General features: G+C 40.2%; 2 protein-coding genes across 2 annotated transcripts in view; both read right to left on the bottom strand.

The window, feature by feature from the left end:
* Positions 1-536: 536 nt before the first annotated feature.
* Positions 537-24,564, bottom strand: part of LOC136239335 (ATP-dependent translocase ABCB1-like) — a 33,611-nt gene continuing 9,583 nt past the window's right edge. The window contains exons 12-25 of the mRNA XM_066030068.1: positions 14,614-14,775; positions 14,516-14,555; positions 14,250-14,362; positions 13,811-13,972; positions 13,470-13,646; positions 10,883-10,966; positions 9,522-9,725; positions 9,254-9,354; positions 8,982-9,137; positions 8,746-8,902; positions 7,492-7,689; positions 1,154-1,360; positions 961-1,107; positions 537-906 (exon numbers count right to left, since the gene is read on the bottom strand). Of these exons, the coding sequence (XP_065886140.1) occupies positions 703-906; positions 961-1,107; positions 1,154-1,360; positions 7,492-7,689; positions 8,746-8,902; positions 8,982-9,137; positions 9,254-9,354; positions 9,522-9,725; positions 10,883-10,966; positions 13,470-13,646; positions 13,811-13,972; positions 14,250-14,362; positions 14,516-14,555; positions 14,614-14,775 (2,112 nt within the window). The 3' untranslated portion in view covers positions 537-702. The remainder of the gene's footprint in view (positions 907-960; positions 1,108-1,153; positions 1,361-7,491; positions 7,690-8,745; positions 8,903-8,981; positions 9,138-9,253; positions 9,355-9,521; positions 9,726-10,882; positions 10,967-13,469; positions 13,647-13,810; positions 13,973-14,249; positions 14,363-14,515; positions 14,556-14,613; positions 14,776-24,564) is intronic.
* LOC136239156 (uncharacterized) lies at positions 18,008-19,671 on the bottom strand. The gene is made up of 4 exons (XM_066029892.1): positions 19,244-19,671; positions 18,490-19,192; positions 18,216-18,443; positions 18,008-18,097 (listed from the first exon to the last, which is right to left on the bottom strand). The coding sequence occupies exons 2-4, from the start codon at positions 19,084-19,086 to the stop codon at positions 18,008-18,010; spliced, it is 915 nt and encodes a 304-aa protein (XP_065885964.1). The 5' UTR covers positions 19,087-19,192; positions 19,244-19,671.

Genomic DNA, 24,564 nt, shown 5'->3' with positions numbered 1-24,564 from the left:
GGATTAGTCAATTTTAGAATAAGATGGGGAATGGTGTTCCATAGGAAGGGAGAGTTGATGAAAAAGGAAAAACGCTGGGAGTTGATAGTGGAGGATGGAATAAGTAACGACATTGGATGAGATCTAGTGACGGTGGTAGAAAATTGAAAATACTTAGAAAATGGGATAGCAACTCTATTATGTAAAATATCATGAGTCAGACTGGTCGAAAAGTAAGATCTTCTGGTATGAAGAGTTGGCCAATGAAGTTCCTGTAGGCAAGAGTCTGAAGACCTAGACCAGTTATGGTTAATAGTATCCCATCTACTACCGCACACCTAATGGGCAGCATGACGTTGGATCGCTTCTAAATTAGTCACATCCTTCTTAGTGTGTAAGCACCAAACTGGGGAAGCATACTCCAGAATAGGTCTCACTACAGCCTAACTACTTTACTTGACTATACAGTATATATGCACACACATGTAAGGACATTACTCACCATTGAGCTTTTATAATCAATACCTATTGTAAGCATTGAAGTAAGTATGCTGGTAAGTTGGCAAATGATGGTTTGGGCTAATAATTATGACTATGTACAATACTGATATAATGTGAATTCTATAAAACCAAACGACACGTTTAGTAACATAAATACAGGGATGAATAATTATACAAAATATATAAAATTATGAATAACCTCCTATAAGCCAGAAAATGTATTCACTCTTTTAACATCATTTGTGCTTCGTTCAGTTTATAGTAGACTCCCTTCTGGGACATCAGTTCAGAATGAGTTCCTGCTTCAATCGCTTTACCATCCTTGATCACTACAATCAGGTCAGCATTGTGGATGGTGGATAATCTGTGAGCTATTACTACACTGGTACGACCCTCCCTAGCCTTATCCAGTGCCTCTTGAACCACCTAACAATCAACAAGCTCACTACACTCTAACATACTTCATCATTGTCCACATACCTTTTCACTCTCAGTGTCCAAAGCTGATGTTGCCTCATCCAGTAACAATATCTTGGGTTTCCTCACCAAAGCACGAGCAATGGCTACACGTTGTTTCTGTCCTCCTGATAGTTGAGTTCCACGAGACCCCACATTGGTAGAGTAACCCTACACAATATTCAAAAAGTTAGGAACATTTTCGTATTAGACTCACTTGTGGTAGTGAAGTGATGAAGTCATGTATGTTGGCAGACTTTGCAGCTTCTTCCACTTCTTCATCACTCACTTCACGGAAGTTATCTCCATATCGGATGTTATCAGCAATACTACAATCAAATAATGTTGGCTCTTGTGATACTAGTCCCATCTGATAACGAAGCCACTGAATGTTCAACTGTTTTGTGTCCATTCCATCTAGTTGCTATAACCAAATAAAATAGCCAAATAAATGTACTATGCAAAATTCAATAAGTGATTTTACAAGTATTTTAAAGCCGCTGCATCATTTACAGACTGTTTACAACATTTACTAAACACCTGTAGGGGTAAGCTTCACTGTAGAGTGTTTATCTCATGTTACTCAAAAAGTGAGCATGGTCTGTATTCAAAAATGCGGTGAACTGCTTGTGAATATGCAACAGCACTAGTTCTCACCTTAAACCAATGTTTCTCAACTCATAGGATGGCAAAGGCGACAAATTGCTTCTGCTAGGATGCAAAATCGGATGTATGGCTTTTATCACTTGACCAATAATAAATCCCCACAATCAATTTTGTCTTGAGTTTTCATATAAAGAAACTGGCGGTACTGCTCCCACGTCACGGCCATAAATGCACCATAGCCAGCCATGGTACATATAAATGTACCATAGCCAGCCATGTTTTAACTATGGCCAGCCAGGGTTTATAAGGTATGTACTCTGAAATTTTCCTTTGAAGTTAAGTGTGTCATAAACTAGTAACAGCGATACTATTAATATAACTATTATGTAATGTAGACTTTGTGTTATACTGTATCACGTGTTTGTATATCTAATTAGTGCACTGCTTTATTTTAGTGTGAATACGTGTAGTTGAGGTAATCCGTCTCCTTCGTGTGCAGATCGATTGTCCATTACTGAATCGCTTCGAAACCCTTGGATTGTACTTAGAACTATCTATCACATTTGGTGCTGCTTCGGACCAGGGATTCAAATGGATAATCTTCAATGCGCTAAAGCTTCAAGACGTGGTGGGCGCTCCTTCGTGATCAAGCTCTCAAAGACACAGACGATTACAGAAGTCAACGACGAACCTACCCTAGAATCGTTTTCTACTTCAGACAGGGAAGGAATAGACCTCATTCTTAGCCAACTGACCGCGAAGAAACGCCAGCTGGAAGAATTAGACCAAGTAATTGCCTTGGCGATAGCAACGGAACAAGAGCTAGAAGACGAAGTCGCGGACACTGAGATGTACCATTTTGTGCTGACTGAACGCATGGCCACTCTACAGAAGTACTCCAGTTCCTCCTCATCACAAGCCAGCAGCATATCAGCCCAGACTCAACATCAGGAATCAAGACTTGACACTACTACCACTACTGATACCCAGCTAGAGAACAATAACCAGGAGTCACTAGAGCACACAGCAACTAATGGAGTGGTGAGTAAATCATTGCCGCACACACATGTTGCATGCAATGTGGGTCAGTCTGTGGGTCAGTCTGTGGGTCAGTTTGTAAGCCGGTTACCCAAGCTAACACTTCCCACATTTGGTGGGGACCCATTCCAATTTCAAACCTTTTGGGACTCCTTTGCAGCAGCGGTCCACAATGATAATAGCTTAACAGGGGTCCGGAAATTTCATTACTTACGGGCACAATTGCTAGGGGATGCATCTAATGTCTTCCACTCACTGATGCAAACTACCAACACTCTGTGGCTTTGTTGAAAGAGAGGTTTGGGCAGCCCTATAAGTTGGTTAATGCCCATATGGATGCTTTGATGAATCTTCCAAAGCCTGTTAATAATCTGGACAGCCTACAGGTTTTCCATGACAGATTGGAAAGCCATATGAGAGCACTGCAGTCTTTGGGCAAGTCTTCAGACACCTATTGTGCAATGCTGACTCCCATGGTCCTAGGAAAACTTCCTACAGACCTTAGAAAACAGTTCGCTAGAGACCATAACAGTGGTGAATGGACTATCCAGGATGTCATGGCTTGCATTCTCAAGGAAATTCGTGTCCTTGAAGTAGGACAGTACTCTAATGGCTTTACCAAAGACGCGCATTCAATTGCCACATCCTTCCACACCGCATTGGGAAAACCTGTAGGCCAGCGAGAGAAGAGGGAACCACTATGCACTTATTGTAAGGGCTCACACACAGCCAACCAATGTACTGTTGTTAAAGACCACCAGCAACGCACGTCTATTGTAAAGGGAGCAGGCCTATGCTTTAACTGCCTGGCACACCGCAGAGTATCACAGTGCACCTCCCGCAGACGCTGCATGCAGTGCAACCAAAAACATCACACTAGCTTATGCCCTCCCACCATTGCTCCAGCCAACAACCCACAGCCACCCTCTGCCCCTGTAGCCAACCATACTCAGTCAGTCCATCCTCAGGCCCCCCCTACAAGCACAACAGGTACATTTACCACTGTTACTAGGCCCCAACCTTCATTTGAGCTAGCCCATAGTGCTTGTCCCCTGAAGACTGCTATCACCACAGTCTCTGCAGGTCCATTTAGTACTGAAGGAAACATTCTCCTTTATGAAGGCGCACAACGCTCCTTCATCTCTCAGGACCTCACAGACAGACTTTGCCTGAAGGCAACACATACAGAACGGGTATCATTGTCATCCTTTGGAAACCCAGTATTGGCTGCTAGACTCCTTCAAGTATCCACCATCTTGATACAAACACAAGAGCAGAGTCCCATTCCTATCTCAGTTTTGGTGGTACCCAAGCTCACAGCTCCACTGCAAAACTCCATGTGGATGGAGATAACCAAGTTACCTTACTTGAAGGGTCTGCAGCTCAGTTGATATTGAGAAAGCGTTTCTTCATGTCCAGCTTGACGAGTCTGACAGAGATTACACCCGCTTTCTCTGGCTATCTAATCCTGAAGACCCTAACAGTGCTTTCCAACCTTACCGTTTTCGGGTTGTTCTCTTTGGGGCTAGCTGTTCCCCATTTATGCTTAACGCGGCTATCACCTTCCACTTACAACAGTATCCATCACCCGTATCTGCCAATCTTCTTAGCAGCTTATATGTTGATAATATAGTCTCAGGCTGTGATAATGAGCAAGAGGCTGTTCAGTACTTTCTAGAGTCTCGCTCCCTGATGAGTTTATCGAAATTCAACCTCCGTGCCTGGACATCAAACAGTTCGTCTCTAAGAGAACCAGCACAACAGCACAGCGTTGCTGAGTTGAAAGAGACTGTTAAAGTCCTTGGCTTGCGCTGGAACGTTGAACTTGATGAATTATCTCTCTCCCCAAAACCTGAGCTTGCCACTTGCACTCCAGTCACGAAGCGTGAAGTTCTTCGCTACATCTCCTCAATTTTTGACCCACTTGGTCTGGTCACTCCAGTAACTATAACTGCTAAGTTGCTACTCCAAGAACTCTGGCAAGATAATGTATCTTGGGATACGGAGCTGGATAAAACCTACCAGCTCAAGTGGGCTTCCATCACAGCAGACATCTTAGTTGCCTCGCAACAATGTTTCCCAAGACAATATATCCTTATGCTCCAAATGGCAGATCCCTCTTCTATTGCCTTGCATGTCTTTGCTAACGCCAGTCAAAAAGCGTACGGAGCTGTTGTCTACATCCATCATTGGTAATATCAAAATCTCGTGTGGCTCCACTCAAACAACTATCTAGGCTGGAGCTAATGGCTGCAGGTGTAGCAGCTCGTCTAGGTTCCTTTGTAGTGGACTCCCTTAACCTCAGAGCCAACACCTATTATTGGTCTGATAGCCAAATAGTCCTCTGCTGGCTTCAAAGCAAGAAGAAGCTGAAACCTTTCATCGAACACAGGGTGAAAGAGATTCAGGCCACATCATCGTTATGGCAATACTGCCCAACAGCTTGTAATCCTGCAGATCTTTTGACCCATGGATTGACAGCTCAGCAATTTGCAAATTCAACATTATGGAGACATGGCCCTCCATGGCTATCATCTCCTGCTAAGTGGCCCACTTGGAATCCCACAGAAGCCATGCTGATACAAGCTGTCACTGCTGATGACCCACCGTCATCTGCTGCTGTCCATAATACAGCCATATTGTCACCTGTGAATGGCATACACAACCTCATTGATCCTTCAGCTTATAGCAACTACACTAAGTTGCTAGACATAACTGCCTATGTTCTCCGCTTTGCCCATAACACCAGGCAAAAGCTATTCAAGCTGACAGGACCATTGACCCCCACTGAATTATCCATTGCCAATCTTCGATGGGTCAGTAATGTGCAGCACAGGTCTTTCCCAGAAGAACTAAGCAGTCTACAGTCACCTGATCGCTCCTCACGACTACCACTGGTGAGGCAGCTCTGACTTTATTTGGATCACATTGGCCTGATCCGTTGTGGTGGTAGAATCCACAATGCGCCACTCTCAGAATCAGCTAAGTTTCCCTACCTTCTACCACAAAAGGACCCATTCACCTCTCTCCTCATCTGGCACATTCATAAGCAACAATACCATGCTGGGGTAAGCATGACACTGACATCCCTTCGTCAGATGTATTGGGTGCCATGTGCAAGGCAAAGGATCAGATCCTTGCTGAGGAAGTGTGTGACCTGCAGGAAACTAGCTGGTCAACCATACACTGCACCAGATCCCCCACCACTTGTTAAGGCCCGTGTACAACAGTCTTTGCCCTTTGAGGTCACTGGTATTGACTTCACAGGTGCACTGTACGTGAGAGGTAATGGAGGAGAAACTAAAGTGTACATCTGCCTATTCACGTGTGCTGTGAGTCGTGCAGTACACTTGGAGATTGTAATGGATCTCACTGTAGAGTGCTTTCTGCAGGCCTTTAGACGGTTTAGTGCTAGACGATCTCTACTGCGTCTTGTCCTCTCTGACAATGCTTCAACATTTTTGTCAGCTGCTGAGGAATTGAAATCCTTATTCTCCTCACCCTCACTTACTAATGCCTTAGCTAAGACTGGGGTAGAATGGAGGTTCATTCCCAAGAGAGCCCCCTGGTTCGGGGGATTCTGGGAGAGGTTAATTGGGTTAACCAAACTTGTCTTGAAGAAGGTCCTGGGAAGAGCATTTACAACACTTAACAGCCTGCAAACACTAATTGTAGAAATAGAGGGTATTCTTAACAACCGGCCTCTCACTACTGTTCCCACAGACATCAATGACCCTGACCTCATCACTCCTGCCCACCTACTGTATGGTAGGAAAGTTGTTTGTGTGCCCTACCATGTGACTCCTGAGTATGACTACAGTGATCCTGATTTTGGAGACAACGACATTCAAACAAGAGCCAAGAAACAAGGAGCATTGTTACAGTACTTTTGGACCAGATGGAGGCAAGAATATTTAACTGGGCTTCGAGAGTTTCACCAAACAAGTGGCTCCAATATTCAAACAGTAAAGCCAGGAGCTATTGTCTTAGTGCATGACGATACTCCTCGTCTCAATTGGCGTCTCGCAGTAGTGGAGGATACCATTCCAGGAGCAGATGGTCTAATCAGAGCAGCAAATATCAGAACATCCACTGGCAGGACAAATCGGCCGATAACCAAGTTATATCCGCTGGAAATCACTACTGCAGAATCTGATACTTTATGCAAACAGAATTCCTCACCTAAGGAAAACCCATATCAAACAGTGATGCTCAAAGCTCCACAGTGGAACAAACAGATGATAATTCTATGCCTGAGAGAATTTGACCTGTTCGTCAAGCAGCTCTAAGAGGAAGACAGCAAGTTAAAGAGTGGACCAAAACATTATGTGGCCCCCCCGTAGGATGTCATAAACTAGTAACAGCGATACTATTAATATAACTATTATGTAATGTAGACTTTGTGTTGTACTGTATCACGTGCTTGTATATCTAATTAGTGCACTGCTTTATTTTAGTGTGAACATGTGTAGTTGAGGTAATCCGTCTCCTTCGCGTGCAGATTGATTGTCCATTACTGAATCGCTTCGAAACCCTTGGATTGTACTTAGAACTATCTATCACAAAGTGGCTTCATGGTACATGTATAGTTATAACATGTTTACAAGGGATATGACTGAAATATATACATGACTCCTGAGAAAGCGAAGCACTCAAAGGGAGGTAGGAGAGTGCTTATATTTTAGTCATATCTCAAGCGAACTGTTAAATGCTACATCCCAGTAGATGATATGATCAGAATTTATAGTGAAACTATACAGTGGAATAATCAGTTGAGTCAGTATTCAAGACCACTTTGATGGACAAATGTGCCTACCACTCACCGTTGTGATTTTTGTAGTGACCACAGTGTGGTGCTTTTGAAAATATGAAAATATTATAGGGTCACAAAGTGAACAGTGTATCACTCACCACTTTTCCTTCCAAAGGATCATAGAATCGTTCCAATAGTGACACTACTGTACTCTTGCCACATCCACTGGGACCCACAAGAGCTAATGTCTGTCCTGACTTCACTGACAGACTGAGTCCTTGTAGTACTGGTACATCAGGTCTAGTGGCATACTTGAACTCCACCTTCTCCAGTGATACCTGGCCATCAACCTTCTCCTAGTGGATACATGCAACTTACTATGTGCGTACTCTTCAGGGTTGGGGTCAAATACATGAGTATTTGTATTTAGTTGTATTTAAATACTATTTTTGAGTATTTGCATTTGTACTTTGAAGTTTTGAAACAACATGTATTTGTATTTGTACTTAAATACTTTGTGTAAAAACTTAAAATACTTTCTGCAAATACTTCAAATACTTTGCTTCTGAAATTTCTGAACAAACAGAGGAAGAATCTGAACCTCCAGCCAAGAAAATAAAACCCTTTTTCAGTGATTTAATAAAACGAGTCTGACTTTGCAACTGCTAATACTTCCAAGGATTTAAACACAATTGTTGAAAAATACTCACTTTCACCCTGCATACTGCAAGAAGAAGACCAACTTGTGTTTAGGAAAGTAAATCAAACAAAATTTCCACCTTTAGCCAAAATGGTTTGTAGATTTCTCTGCATACCTGCATCCTCAGCACCGTAGAAAGACTGTGTAGCATAGCAGGTTAAGTCTTTCGCCCTGATCGATGCCATTTAACTGACAAACGATTTGAGGAATATAATATATGTCATAAGATATGTTATTATTATTATTAATGCTTTACAGTGACCAGCACTTATTCAATAAGTTAAGTAGCTAGCTAGCTAGTTAGTAAGCTATTATGAGTGGTCAGTTGCTTTTACCATACACTTGAAAGTTTATTATTCGGTGGTTGTGTAACGTGTAGTTCAGATCAAAGTACAGAAGTATTTTAAAAGTATTTAGATGCTTTTAAAAGTATTTGTATTTGTATTTGAAATACATCCTGGGTATAAGTATTTGTATTTAAATACTTTTCAAAGTATTTAATCCCAAGCCTGGTACTTTTATTATCACACATTGAAGATGTGAAATTTTGATTAGCTGTTCTGTGCTATGACAAGTTAACTTTATTATATTATATTCAAAGACACGTACATCGCTCATAGTGGGATGTATGTGTGAGGATTTGTACTATCTTACAAGAGTAGATAGTAACATGTTGCGATCCTGTGTGTATAGGTTATGACAGAACACTCACTGGCTTATCTCCTTCTTCAGAGTAGCTATCAATGGCTGGCACTAAATCTTCCAATTCAAATATCCTCTTAGCAGACAGTTTGGCTTTAGAATAATTGGGAAAATATACGCTAGCTTGTCCTGCAGCCAAGATTCCAAAGACCAGCGCAAAAAATACCCTACAAAACACAAAAGTTAAGACACGTTGTTCTCTTAAGGATTTGTTTAAATGATACAAAAGTATAATATACCACTAACGTGTAGATGTTATCAAATTCACGATGAAGAAAGTGGTCCTCATCTAGAGTGACCAGGAATGCTCCAAAACGAAATGTAACAGCAAACATTAAATAAAACATTCCATCAGTGAAGCCATTGCCAATTCCCAGAATGTGACTGCTCTTCAGAGCCTTCCTAAAAGTGTACAACACGTACAGAATTTTTATAAACAATGTTCACTCCATGACAAACATGCACACATATGCATCCACGCGCACGTGCATGCGCACTCACTCAGACACACTACTCACTTGTAAGGCTCATACAGACTATCATTGTATTTGGATGAGAAATTATCTTCCAGACCTAATGCCACTACTGTACGTATGTTGGATACTGACTCAAATGCAATCTGCAGAAAACAAGCATATACATACATACAAGGACAAGCCTTTAACATGCCAAAGATTTTAAGCTATTAAGGTAAAACTTTGTGGGTTTGTTATACCAGGACCATTAGTACGTGTTCTGCTATGCTTATGTACTCCTGGTTACACAGTATAAAAACTGTAAACTTACACTTCCAGCCTTTTCATATGCATTTTTACTATTCCCTCCCACTCCAATCACCAGCTTAGTTTGAATGGTGAATGATACTAACAAGATTGGTACTAACATCAATAGTAATATAGTGGTCAACCAGCCATGGATAAAGGCTACAGTGAGTCCTGTGAGTAGTCCAAAGATGATTAGGGTCAGTGCACCAAGACGTGTCCCTGTAGCCTAGTAAATAGAGCATAAAATGACAACAAGTATATGAGGCATATATGTGACCAACTGAGTGAAAATGTGACTAGTTTGTATAATCCTGTTTTGTAATAAAACAGATTGAAATACATTGGGTGAAAAACGTGCTGCAAAATCAAATTTAACTTGAAGCAAACCTCATACCGTAGATTGAGAAATATTCGACAGTAAGAATATTTCGTGGTTGCCTTGACCAACGAAAATAAATTACACAAAATATTTTCTCTCTTGAATATTTTCTACTTGCGAAATACTTTTAGGAGGTCAAACCATCAAAACACTTGAGGAATGAGTACGCTGTTGGAGAAGACTGATGGCATACCATCAAGATTCCAATATCTGCCAGAATAAGTTTGCATGCCACGGTAGCTGTAAATTTAATAATATAATTATAGTGTCTAGTGGTCGAGGCTGACCTATAGCTCCGTCACAGCTGGGTATCCAATTGTACAAACAGGTACCCGTTATCAACTTTTATTGTATCTTGCACGTTCATTTCTGGTGCACGAACTGCATAGCGACTATTATGGTACTAGCTTCTAAACCCGACAGTGTGCTGACTGCAAATACAGCATCAAGCTGAATAGCTCCATGTTTAATTATTTGTTATACAGAAAAATTCACTGGTAAAATATTTTTGTGGCTAGGGCAGTCCGCGAAAATATAACACATCAAATTTACTTTATAACTAAATTATCTTGAAGGAAAAATTCCCGATTTACGGTACTTCTGTACCACCATAAACTCCTGTTTATGGACAGTAAGAGCTTTGTTTTCACTTCTGTACCATTAAGCAAACATGATTGCTTCTGTTGTGTTAAAGGTGTGCTAAAATATATCTCTACCATCAGCTTTCTTGCCTGTAAAAGTGGAACTCGTGACATATGATCAAATGCCTTTAGTCACTACAAATTGATTGGTATGTACTGCTCCTGTTCAACTTAAACTCCCTCTAGACAATAGAGAAGCCACAAAAAGGAATTCAAGAAAAACGTGAACAGGTTTTCACTCAGAGGGTCACATTAAGGTAACAGAAACATTACATGTGGGTATAGATATACACACACCACATCCAAACAACATGCTTATATGCACAACAAACATGATCTATTTTTGGCACTGATGATGCTTACTCCTTGTACTTGACTGGCATCATGTGACAACCTGGTTGTGAGGGCTCCAGTTGAGTTGCGCTCCTGATCAAACCATCCAATATCCTATTATAAAAATATTGTATTACAGAAGTATAGGAATTCTTAAGTTGGAATAGGGATCATGTGTAGAAATAACAGTTGTGAAACAAGGGAGGTCACCTATACCTGAAAATACACTAGTGGATATTCAATCCCCTAATTCAGTCTATACCCATGACTGAATTAGTTATTAAATGTTCACTAGTACATCTTCAGACTTCCCTTGTTTTATCAAGACACACAGTAATGTGTCATGCGGCCAAGAAAGCTGGCATGCCACACCATGAGTACATTGACAGGAAGAAAGAAAACAGCTTTTTCATGTATGCATAGCTGTGGCCCCTTCTCCAAAGTACACCATTTTTGTATTATAGCTGTCCACCAGATAGGGTAGGACAATTAGAGTATATCAATCCCACAATTTTACACTTGTTTGGTTTTGGCTTTTGCTGTACTTTTATTGCTATTCAAACTATCAAAAGGCACTGCTACAATGAGATTAGCCTATGTACACACCAATTTTGTCGTACTCGGTTTACCCTGTAGCTGTGACAGAAGTTAGATTTTTAACATGATTAAATGCTCATAACTCCTTGGATATTCATCAGATTCACATCAAACTTGGTACATGAATTCACTCTTCATTTGTGCCAAAAACTGAGACAACTGAATTACATATTTACGTTTTATAACAATTTTTGCAAAGTGCATGAAAATAAATCGAAGTCCCTGTAGCCCCCCCCCCTCCCCTGTATGACATAAGAAGAAAAACAAAGAGATTAATCAAAACTTAATCAAATTTGCTGTGATGGGCTAAACATGGCTGAAAACGGAACGTAATAACTACCTCACTTTTTTAGTAATTGATGTAAGTGGGGTATACATTCAGACTAAACCAATTAGTATGGCACATTATTTTGATGTGGTATGCACAGGCTCACCAGTCATAATTACGTTACAAAAGAAGTACACAAACAAGTAAAAGGATTTAACCTTGATTAGGGATTATGGGGGGGAAAAAGCAATGGAACAAGGAAGGTCGCCTACACCTGCATGTAGATATACAAGTATATACATTTAATCCTAGGTCATGTACAGTATACACCGAAGTAGGAATTAACTGTCCATTTGTAGAAATTTTAGACTTTTGGGCTTGGTCACTTCTACGTAATCAATACTGTCAAGGTGTCACGAAGGTATTGTGAAGCTGGTTTAATTCACCAGGGGGGCGTGTCAGTATTTCATATTTTCATACGATAGCATTACGAATACAGCAGTAAGGGTGTGTGGTCATCATGATCGAGCAAATAGATTGTCAAGAGGTGCAGTCTCTGTGCTCAATTGTTATTAATCAAATAAGATCACTAATGGGCATGGTCTTGAACTTATCATGAAGTTACAGGTATCTACCGAGTGTAAGCGCTTTAAATAAGTTTGTGGCATCTAAGTATGCCGCTGCTCAAGGAAAGTGTTGATAGGAAAAATCAACACCATAATTCTTTTCATTGAATTAAGAAGACGATGACCAGTCTGATTGAAGACAAAAGGAAAGACAAGGTACAGAGTACACACATTTGTCAGAATCTCTAAAGGCACATGCCACTGGTGAGCTTGTTATTGTGGCATAAACCATGTGCTAGTGCTGAAACAATTATTCGGATATTCGACTATTCAGTCAGCATCACATTATTCGATTCATTAACACACTATTCGAATACTCTTTAGCACCGTAGTAAGCTGTGATCAGATGAATAAAGCCAACCTAGAAGCTTGAGATTGTAAACAAAGTGGAATATTTATGCTGAAAAATTCCATTTTAGAAGAGATAGAAATAGCCCTCAGGCTTTACCTCACTGCCCAACAAAGATATCAGTATTTATTCATGCTTAAAGAATAATTGAATATGGTCGTTTTGTTTGAATAGCAAAAATTGCTATTCGTTTTAGCACTACCGTGTGCTGCTTCGTTTGGCCTCCTACCTTTGACTGTGGTCAGGTGGTCAGGCAGGCAGACGAAAATCCGAGTTTAGTGATTATTTTACAAATTCTACATCTGGTTGTCTGTAAGTGTTTTCTTGTTTTTTTTTTAATGCTATATTTTATGTTAGATGGACTAATATTATTTCGTAAAGATGATTTTTGGTGCATACGATGTCTCTAGGATAATTTTGAAGGGGGCGGCACACGTCACTTTTGGGGGGATTCCTACTTAAATAGTACTACTGTACTGTTTGATAAAGTACACTCACAAAGCATGCCTGCAGTTCTAAAAGATTTGCTACATATAAAAACCACTGAACATTCCATTTTTGTAGTAGTTGTGATGCCTTGATTCTGAGGTTGAATTATCAAATGATTTTATACAATTGAATATCACAAACTGTCAGGTACAATCAATTCTTCATAAAATAATGCAGTCGACGTAACAAGTGTAGCTTTGGTACTGGTGTTGTCACTTAAATGTGGTCACCGTGGCAAAATGGTAAGTGCTAAGGCTTTAATAGGCTCAACCCTACAGCAACATTTACCTGTCTCATGATGGCTTTAAATGATACACTCCTCAGTCGTGCTGTGATGGCCTCACCAGACACAGCAAAACAAAAAGTACGTAAAAAACCAGCAGTTGCTGCCACCAAAGCAATAACAACAAACATTAGTGACCACAATCGGCTATCCTCTTCAGCAGTACGTGGATCAGCAAACACCTACACATAATGTGAAACATAAAGACTATTCTAACCACAAAATGTTTACTACAAAAACACTTGCGGGTGTGCACACAATGTATCTGTGGCTTACATACATATTTTTCTGTGTGCATATGCATAATAAACACTGATACACTGTGCATATACACATTACATTACACCTCAAATATCTCTCCCATAAACACAGCAATTGTAGGATAAGTAGATCCATCGATTGCCGATGATACTATACCAATCAAGATTAGGTACCACTCTGGAGCACCAGTTTTGAGCACACGCCATAGTGAAGGATCAGGGAGGGCTTGATCATATTCATCACCAAGCTATGTATAGAGGAAAGGTATTGGCAAACCATCTTCATGTCAACCATACACTACCCTAGTATTTCATTTATACTGTAAACAGAAAACATCTTACATTTCATTAATGACAGAAAAAAATTGCCAGCCACATATGTACAACACATATTTTGTCGATAACGACTATACTGCCACAATAAAAGGAATTATGTACAATGAATCAAGAGCATTAAGAGCATTTTATTCAGCTACAGTACCTACAGTAGCTATAATTGTGGCTCCACACTTATATCACAATCACCTCTTCATCTTCAGCTACTCTGGTTTGAGTCGTTTGCTGCTGTGAGAATGACTTTTTAGAGAATTGGTGTTGATGCTCTAGCAGTCTGTACAGTAGTAATTTGCACTTGGAATTCAGACATCACTCCTGTGAAGAGCAGATGATGATGAACGTGTGTAGATATAGTATGTGTATTGGTGGTGAACATGACTGTTCGTGTATACTGTATGCAGTTCAAGAGTGTACTGTATGTGTGTTTGAGTACAATACTACACACACACACTTACCAGTTAAATTTTCATCTTCAGTAGATACCCCACCATAAGACTACACCCATTACAATATGGTAACAACATGTAGTGTACATGAGTGACTAGCTCCTTACCTGAGCTTGTACAAGATCAAAGTACACTCCCTTCTTCACCAATAGGGTTTGATGGTTACCAGCCTCTGCTAACTTGCCATCAACAATTGCTGCAATAACATCAGCTCCTTGTATGGTAGACAATCTGTGGGCTATGACGATTGTGGTACGACCATGGCTAGCCTAGATGACAAGTCAAGCAGGCTCGCTATAACCATAGCAATTACATACTTGAGCAAGTTACAATATGCAGTAGTACGCCAACTGGTAACTTAGTAAGTAAAAAAATGGTTTGTAGAGTCAGAATCTTTTATAGCATAGTAGTAATATTCAATGATTTAAACAACTCTTTGATTCAAATAATACAAGTTTACAAATGGATGAATAGAAGTGTTAACTCCATTTTCACTTACAAAATATCATCTACTTATATAAAACGCAAATAACTTATACTAATTGAAATGCCATTCCATGAATGAGGAAGAAGTTTGGATGTTTATTTCCATGAGCAAGTAAGTATTGAACCAAAAATATGGTCCACCTTAAGCACTATTATTGTATGATACTATTATAGTATATTAAAAATTTAAAATTTAAAAATGAAGTAGGGATCCAAGCAATAAAAAGTAGTGAAACAAGAGATGAACAATGGTAGCTATTACAGCATAGCTCGGTGGGAAATCCCTACTTTGGCATGGTACAGCAATTATTTTGTGTTCAATGCCAAAGTAGGGATTTCCCACCGGGCTATGCTGTAATAACTACCATCATTCATCCCTTGTTTCACTACTTTTTATTGCTTAGATCCCTACTTCATTTTTAAATTTTAAATTTTTAATATCCTAGTTTGTTTAGTTATTTGTTAAGGCATACAGCCAGCTATAAATACACCTGTATGTGACTGTTCTATTAGGGTGACTGCTGTATTAGAGTATTTCGAGTCAGCCTGCAAAGATGTGCGCTTGCCCAAAAGGGGGCGGGGTCATCGTGGTTTTGATCGATTATTAGACTATCTCAAGTCAGCCTTCCAACTTGAAGGTGTGTGGTCACTGAAATACAGCTAGCATAAAAGGGTGTGTCATGGTGGTTTCAATCGATAGATCGATAATGTGTATAATCAAGAGTAGATAATGGAGAGGAGAGTGTCTAACTGCGCTATAGTCTAGTGAATATGAGCCCGTAAAATTCTATGGCTTTCCACAAAAAGGAGCCGACTTGGTGTTGACGAAATGACATCAATATGCTAGAGTGTTGATAAACTGATGTCAGACAACTCCCGGTATATCTACGCACGCCCCGAGACTAGGTTGTAAACAAAAGAAATGGCAACGAAAGGTACCGGTGAGAGGCGTTCTGCCAGGATTAAGCAGTCTAAACAGAGTTTACTCGAAGAGCGAGAAGAAACAAGGCCTCTTTCAACGATAAAAAGAACAAGGAAGAAATTGTTGGTAGCAAATACGGAAGCTAGTACCAGTGATACACGGGTTCACAGTTCTCATAGTGAAAACGCAACAGCTGGAGAATCTGGAAAGAGAAGCAAGATGTCGGATCAGCCACCTGCGAAGCGAAAATTTAAATTATTGAATGCCAAAGAGCGAAAATCGATGCTAAAGTTTTTGGATTCAGACTTGCATGACACAGTTCTCGCAGAAGTTGTGAAGAACGATTTGAAGCAGCAATCACTGGCTGATAACTTGAAGAGTTTGATTGAAGTACTCTGTGATGATCACGAGTGCTTATTAACTAAACTGATTACTTGCCATCGTAAATGCTTTGCTCAATTGTACATTGATTGCAAAAAGATGGCAGACCCAATGCTGAATTTTCAAATATGTTGGCATAATCAATGCAGTACCTTTCTCCTGAGTGATGACCATAATATAGCAGTGCTCAATTTAAAGGAGTTACCTGGATGTGATATCAGCAGTACCAGGGACGCTTGGTTGTATTTTTGTTCAGCTAATGGTGCAGCAGTCCCAGAGAGCAACCCTGTGATGATGACGATAACAGCAACTATTTACAGAGTGTTATTAGATTGTGTTTTGAACTTCCAAGAATCTCTAACTACTCCTAATGGATCTGTAGCAGTCAGTGAATATACAGATGGCGATGACGTTTATTATCGCTTTGGTGGAGCTGCGATTTGTGACATGCTAAAGTTGCATTATAAACAAATCAGAAGCTGTTCTGACAAGCAGAGGGATCATATATCTCAAGAAATAGTTATCTTACAAGCCATAAAGACAGATGATAAATCAATAATTCCAGAATATTTGAAATACCGAGATCAGGGCTACATGTATTTTCCTCATGCCAGCTTTATCCCATTCTTAAAGACAGTCGACAATACTGTAAAGACGGTAGTGAATTCTAATGGGCTTGAGGAAAACGGCTCTGAATTGATTAAAGTATGCATGTGCTGTGTTATTTTACATAGTCACTGTATGTTATGTATTTTTTCTCTATAGGTTGCTCACAAGAAGCTTGAAACATGCTCAGATATTCAAGAGATGTTTAAAACTGCATTGGCACAGCGACTACCAAATTACAACACAATTTCTGAAAAAGCAGTAATCAGTGTTTTTGACGTTTTGGTCAGAAAACTATGCAATACAAGAATTCAAGAATTCATTTCATCAACAAAGCAACAACTAGCAGCTAAAAAGGGATTGGCTTCTACAGTTGATGTTAATCTGCGTACAACATTATTAGTTCATCACACAAAATTAGAAACTAAGCTAACTACATGAATTCACACACACACACATTTAAAAATACAGTCCACATAAATAATCAAGTTTTTTTTGCTGCTATTTGTTTTGTTGTACACTTTCTTTTCAAGTCCTAATTCAGCAACAGAAACAGTCTGATCACGATAACCTGCACCGCTGTGATGTTTAGAAACTATCTGCTTCATCACATGGGCGCCTCTTGCAGTGGTGTAATTCACAGAATCCAGTTTTCCTCCGGCAATATGTTTATACTGGCTGAATAGGCTCTCCACTGCAGAGCCAGATATTCGGAGAGGCGACACAAAGTATGTAGGGTACACAGATAAAAACCATTCACAGAAGGCCTTAAAGCTGTACACATCTATACACAGTAGATCCCAAGCTACAGAAACAATTTTATAATTCAGTTTTTCAGAAAAGACCTTGCGCACTTTGCCAGGATAAAAACAATTTTTGAGTCACATTGGTGTGCTGGAAACTGGGATCTGTAAAATCATAGTAAAACTCAAAATGACACAATATAGCTAGCTAGCACTTACCCTTTTCTAAAATAGAAGTGAGCCAGCTTGAAAAATAAGAGTATCCTTGTTGTATGTTCTTCAAAACTTTAGAATCCATGTTGCAGATACGGTCATGACTCAAAAAGCCTTGTTCAAACAGCTTACTACAGGCCTCCAAATAAGCTAAAGTTTCAGATGTTGTAGCAGCATCTTCGGGGGGGGGGGGGGGGTTTGATGGATGTAAGCATATAGTTCCGTTAAAACTTGCTCTTGCTATAGTACATAAGGTAAGCAAATAATATAATTAATTATTGATACTGTATTTCACTTGGGAAAGTTAAATCCCAGTGGAATGATTTATAATATATTCATTAACATGCCACAGACAAACCTGCATGATCTTGGCAGGATGAACATTCAGCTTTGTCCAAGCATCGCGTAGACAATGTGCCTCTTTCAACCTTGGCACCATTCTGGTACACCCCTGGTCTACCCTAGCTAGCTCTTGCTTGTACAGGTCAGTGATTGTTTGCCATCCAAATGAGACCCCATCACCTCGTCTAAATTCTTTTGTACCACCTTCTTTTGATGAAAACAATGCGTTGATCATATTTTTCAACTACAATGAAAAATGAATACATCAAGCCCAATACTACTGTACATACCTGGTGTGATGGACAAATGAGCCAAAATAGCTTCTGTGGGGGATTGAATGGGTTGATCATCCATGGTTCAACCATGTACTTATCATTCAGTTCTTCATTAATCGAATAAGCCCCATGAAAGCCATGGCATGCCTTGATAGCTGAAATGTTGCTGGAAGCACCATCACAAACCACCAAACTGGTTTTAAGCTTGTGAAATTGAAACAATCTGATAGTTTCGAAAACACAAGACATCACAAATTTTGCATCAACTGTTGATGATGAAGTGAAGTATGGCCCAACAATGTCGTACTCACTGGTCAAGTCCCACCAAAGAAATTGCAAGACATATGACGTTTGCTTTGAATCATCTGAATCCTTCAGTAGTTTGTAAATATCATTCAGTGATGTCTGATCTTTTGATGTCATCGCAAGTCCCATCAATGCATTACTTCGGGAATTCCATAACAATTGGCACGCAACCTTCACTTCGTCAAAAATTAAGACTCCGTTGGCTTTCGGTTCTTGTTTTCCACACTTGACACAATGCTCTTTGAAAGCCACGTAATGGGTCACCTGATTCATGATACAGTCACTTCTTGAACCAGGGTCATGCATGAATGTTCCTGTGTATGCTTTCAATGTTGACTGACAGGGTAGCTGGAGAATTTTAAAACTTTCAGTGCTTCATATACAGCTGGGCTTCTCAGGTACACAGCTAAAGCTGCAAAGTAACATGTTTCGAATTTAAAGGGAAAACATATGATCTACTTACCCATTCGAATTGTGACTAAACTCCATCGATTTCCTCTGCTACCAGTTGCTACAAGAAAATATTGAAAATGTTAAATAAGAATCAACAGACCTTACCATTGGCAGCCTGATCGTTAGCAAACTGTTGAGTTTGACGTTTCTTGTCCGTAAACCAAATCTCCTTCATCAACTCTCCAATGCCATGCTCATTTCCTTCCTTAATTAACTTCTCTAAATCATCATTTCCAGCTTTCTCAACAATAATACACATCTCTGCGTGCTGTTCTTCGTTTAATGTTACCTCACTTTCTTTATACTTGGCCAATTTGTGAGCAGATAAATTTCGTGTGTACTGAGCATTTTGTCGCCTTTTCAACTGGCTGGCTGGGGACATGTAAGATAGCCTAGCTTTAGATGACGCACTTTGTTGTTTCACTTTTCTTGAGGGACTTTCAGAGATTGTCCTTCTTTTCTGACACTCCAAGTCCAACACTAAGCGCTTGCAGTATTTACATCTGACTTCTGCAGAGTCCTTCTCACAGAGTCCTTCTCACTAGCTCTTGCATTGAGAGCCAATTTAAACCAGAGCAAGCAGTTCACTGAGTCAACCCTGGCAAAAGGAAATTCCATCTTGTGGACACTTCTAATATGAAACTGGATGGCTGCATAGTATTCTGTTTCATACTGCTCAGGGTTTATTCCTGGACAGAATTTAAACTCTGATTTGGCTGAAAATTTTAAGCACACAGTGATTAAATCTTCACTACTGACGAGAATGCCAGACTCCCACTTCCTCATCATGACATAAGCAGCATAGAAGTTGTACTGCACAGTCACTTGCACACGAGAAATCATGCCAAATGGAGGATGACTATGCAATTGTCGCTGGCTTATTTGTAGGAGTGATTGCTCACCTCCGGTTGCCATTGCAAAAATCAAATCAGGAAAAGCATCCCCTATATCATTGACCATTGATTGAGGGATGCTCTCTTGCTGAATGAATGTTAGGTCCGGACTACTTTCACTATCACCACTCACCGAACAGAAATGTTCCTCACAGCTCACTACAGGGTTTGTGTGTGCTTCATCCTCACTGAAAAAATCGGTTCCTTCGCCAGCAACATCACGAAGAACCTCACTGTCTGTGGCAGTAGCATTCACTAGCTCAGTCTCACTTCTGTGTCCATCCGGTTCAGTGGTTGTAGTCCCGACGTCGAAAGAAAACAACTTTTCTTGGGGAACTCCGGCTAAAATGTTATCATCGCCGTCAGAAAGAACGTCACTTTCAATATCATCAAATAAAAACCTCCGTCTCTTTCTGTTTCTCGAAGGTGTTTCCTGAGTCGCCATCTTGCGATAAGATTGACTGCCACAATCGAATAGTTTAGTCTAACATGCGGCTGTTTCTGAGACTCTCTGCAGGCGTTGATTAGTGCATAGTCGACACTTGGTTAGTGAGTGTAAATATCATGAAATATACGAGTCACTTTACGGGCTCATATTCACTAGACTATAGCGCAGTTAGACACTCTCCTCTCCATTATCTACTCTTGGTATAATAAAGAATGGGTGTGATTTTATGACCTATCGTGAAAGCTATCTAGTATTGGTACCTCCGTACAGTAGCACGTAGTCTAAGCTGCACCTTAAATAATCTTGTGGCGTCTATTATGCTGCTTAGAGAAAGTGTTGATACGGAAAATTAACGCCTCGATATGGTTTCGTTGGATGAAGAAGAAGACAAGCAGCCTGATTGAAGATAAAAGGAAAGACAAGGAGCAGACGGCACACACTCGTCGGAACCCCAAAAGGCACATCCCACTGGTGAGTTTGTTATTGTGGCATAAAATGGTGGCTGTGCACTGCTTCGTTTGGCCTCTAGGCTTGCGACTGTGGTCAGTCAGTCAGGCAGTCAGTCTAAAATTCAAGTTTTGGCAATTTTTTAAATTCTATATCTGGCCACCTGTAAGTGTTTTGTTGTATTTAATGCTGTTTTATGTATTATATGGAATAGTAGTATTCCGTAAAGGTGATTTTCGTCTCGTAAGATATCTCTAGGATGCTTTTTAAAGGCGGAATTTTGGGTGGCGTGCAAAAATTTCACCAGGATCCCTACTTAAACAGTACAACCATGCCGTTTGATTAAGGTACGGATCGGTAAGAAATCATATGGCTTCATATTTTTCCTGAAAGTTTTCCAGAAAAAAACCATTAGTACAGCTGTAATGATGTTGTACCTTAGTGAAACTTCATATGTTTTGATGTACAGAGAATTTTAAAAAATTCTAAATTCACCTGCACTTCATCTGCCTGCCTGCCTGCCTGCCTGCCTGCCTGCCTGCCTGCCTGCCTGCCTGCCTGCCTGCCTGCCTGCCTGCCTGCCTGCCTGCCTGCCTGCCTGCCTGCCTGCCTGCCTGCCTGCCTGCCTGCCTGCCTGCCTGCCTGCCTGCCTGCCTGCCTGCCTGCCTGCCTGCCTGCCTGCCTGCCTGCCTGCCTGCCTGCCTGCCTGCCTGCCTGCCTGCCTGCCTGCCTGCCTGCCTGCCTGCCTGCCTGCCTGCCTGCCTGCCTGCCTGCCTGCCTGCCTGCCTGCCTGCCTGCGTGCCTGCCTGCTCTAGTGTTGAAATTCTTATGAAATGTGATCGTGTAATATAGCTAGCAAGCTAGACATAAAAAGTGAACAAACAAGCTATTTAAAAATTTTGAAATTTAAAAGGAAGTAGGGATCAATTCAATGCACATGCTATAAAAATAAGGAAACAAGCTCAAAAATGTTATAGCTGACATGAGAATGAAAAGTAAGGAAACAAGTCCAACAAGATTAGATGGCTACTTGCTAAAATAAGACACCTTTTAATGCCTACTTTTGGATAACATCTTGAAATGAGACTAGCTATATCAAATTAGCCAAAAGTAGGCATTTAATCTTGTTTCCTTACTTTTTGTTACGTGGATCATTCTCATTTCAGCTATAACATTTTTGAGCTTGTTTCCTTACTTTTTATAGCATGTGTATTATATCGATCCCTACTTCCTTTCATATTTTCAATTTTTAAATAGCTGATCTAAGTTCAAAGAAAAAAGGTGTGCTCAATTCTCCATAATGTTTCAAAGTGTACTATATTTTACCTCAAGTTGTGCTATAGAACACACTTTGCGCGAGCAGGCAAATAGCGACAGTCACAATACAACTGTAGCATGTGAGATGATCACCAATATTTTGGTCATTCTGGGGATGAGTTATCAAATGATATAGTCAAAGCTGTGGCAAAACAGAAAATGATATAGCAAAATAAACTAACATACTAGACTGATTATGCTGATAAAATCATTAATAATAAAGCACAATAGAATCATTGAGCTAGTATTCAGAGCATTATCTTAGTTGCCTTCCAACATCAGTATCATCCTCTAAGAATACTTGATCATTTGTCTGCTGAGTATACCTGCTAAGGTGAAATAAATTCTTGTGATATACCAGGTGCAAAATGTACACTGAAATGTCTGATGCTTGTTGGTGCCTGCAAATTAGTGAGAATGCTGGTTGAGGTAGCGTTGCATAAAATGCCTCCTATTAGTGTAGCGGACTGTGTCAAGACCATAGAAATATTGTAGCAACTGCTATTATATTTGTGTGCATTGTCAGTTACTGCCACATGGAATAACGACTCTGCTAAATGTATTGAGATTAAATTGAATTGTGGTTGTTTACAACAAACAGTTCTAGCAAACAGTATAGTCTAAAAGTACAGCTGTACATTGGCTGTTGTTGTAAACTACAACTAGATATGCTAAATATTATATTGAAAATGTAAAATGTATACTATCTCCTAGCAACCAAATCACTGCCCTTAGGCTCCCTCCTTGTGATTTGATTGGACACTGTGTTCGGACAAATTAGATTATGGTCAGACATCTATGCAATTTGACTGGATTTTGTCTCGACATTTCATAAACTCTGATTACAACCCAAGGGAGTGACCACAAATGTACAACTGTCAACCCTCTGGTGTACTGTAACCACATTACAGCAGCAGCAAGGCATGTGACATATTAGTGTAAGGTTCTTCTGTTATGCTATAGTAGACATATCAAATCTTCTACATGTCCAGTCAGTTCAGGCAACTGTCTGGCCAATTCTGGTTTGAACTCACTGAAATTTCTTATCATAAGCTCTGATAATTGTCATCTACATGTGTAAGTGCAACAGTGAACCTGAAATAACTAATGCTATGGCAATTCACCAATGCTTTGTACATTTATAATTTTGTACAAGTTGCAGTAAATATGGTTCGTGCTCAAAAGTTCAGCTATACTCCATATAGCTACAACTATACTATATAATACTCAATATTACACACATGTGTGTGCGTGCAAATAGTTAGTTCATTCACATCCAGGCGGTTCTTCGTGGCTGTGGGGCAATGACTGCTGTGTTGCACTTGTTCCTGCACAACAATCCCTTCAGCGTTTTCATCATTGGCTCACGAACTTGCTTGAAGTAAAGCCCATACACAAATGGATTGATAAGGAGCACCAGATAACCAATGTTTGTCCCAATGAGGTATGTAAAAATCCCTTCAGAGACTCCAAGTATCTTGACTGAAACAGATATCAGTGGGAAGAAGAGGCCAATTCCTAGGCTTCCCAGTACAACTACCATTAATGTGATCATCGGTTTCCAATTTCTCTTGATGGCAGCTTGCTTTTTCTTCAGCGCTTTAACCTGACTGGTAGTAGCACCTGATAACCTGGTCTCCTCCTGTATCTGCTTGTGGACCTGATAAGCTTTGATGGCTAAGTAAGTGTTCAGGATGACAGCAATAACTGATGACACAAAGATGGGTAGCGCATGACTCAATAAATTTCCAATAAAGCTCTTTCCCTCAGAATTGCAGGTGCCAAATTGAGCTACTTTGGTGAAGCCATCTGTGACAAATAGCACATGAGCTGATGTTGCTATAGCAAAAAGCCACGTGATGATGATTATCCCACCAATAACATGTGATGTCATGATCTTTTTGTGCTTGAAAGGGAATTTGATAGCTATCACCTTGTCGACCGAGATGACCACGTACATGAAATAAATCACATTGGCTGGGAACAGCAGGAACTTGAATATACTGCAGCTGATAAAATCTTCTAAACCAGTGACAAAGCCAATCATCATGAGACTAGACTGCAAGCAAGTGAGAACGGCAGATATCATACTGGTTATCATCAAGCTAGCCACAAAGATGTTATGGGGCTTATGCAAACTTCTTGTAGTCTTGATGGTGCAAAAAACCCAACATGCCAGAAGCGATATGATCATCGTAGCAGTCCACTTGAATCCCAAAGACAAGT

The sequence above is a fragment of the Dysidea avara genome, chromosome 11, assembly GCF_963678975.1.
Source record: "Dysidea avara chromosome 11, odDysAvar1.4, whole genome shotgun sequence".
Lineage (NCBI taxonomy): Eukaryota > Metazoa > Porifera > Demospongiae > Dictyoceratida > Dysideidae > Dysidea > Dysidea avara.
The sequence above is the reverse complement of the archived record's forward strand: the minus strand, read 5'-3'. Positions and strand labels throughout refer to the sequence as shown.

What these genes read in the sequence shown, in the direction of transcription:
- LOC136239156 (XM_066029892.1), bottom strand. Translation starts at nt 19,086, where the DNA reads ATGCATGACCCTGGTTCAAGAAGTGACTGTATCATGAATCAGGTGACC. An exon ending in TCATTTGTCCATCACACCAG is followed by an intron (nt 18,444 to 18,489) that starts GTATGTACAGTA and finishes TTTTCATTGTAG; the next exon opens with TTGAAAAATATGATCAACGC. An exon ending in ATCCTGCCAAGATCATGCAG is followed by an intron (nt 18,098 to 18,215) that starts GTTTGTCTGTGG and finishes TATGTACTATAG; the next exon opens with CAAGAGCAAGTTTTAACGGA.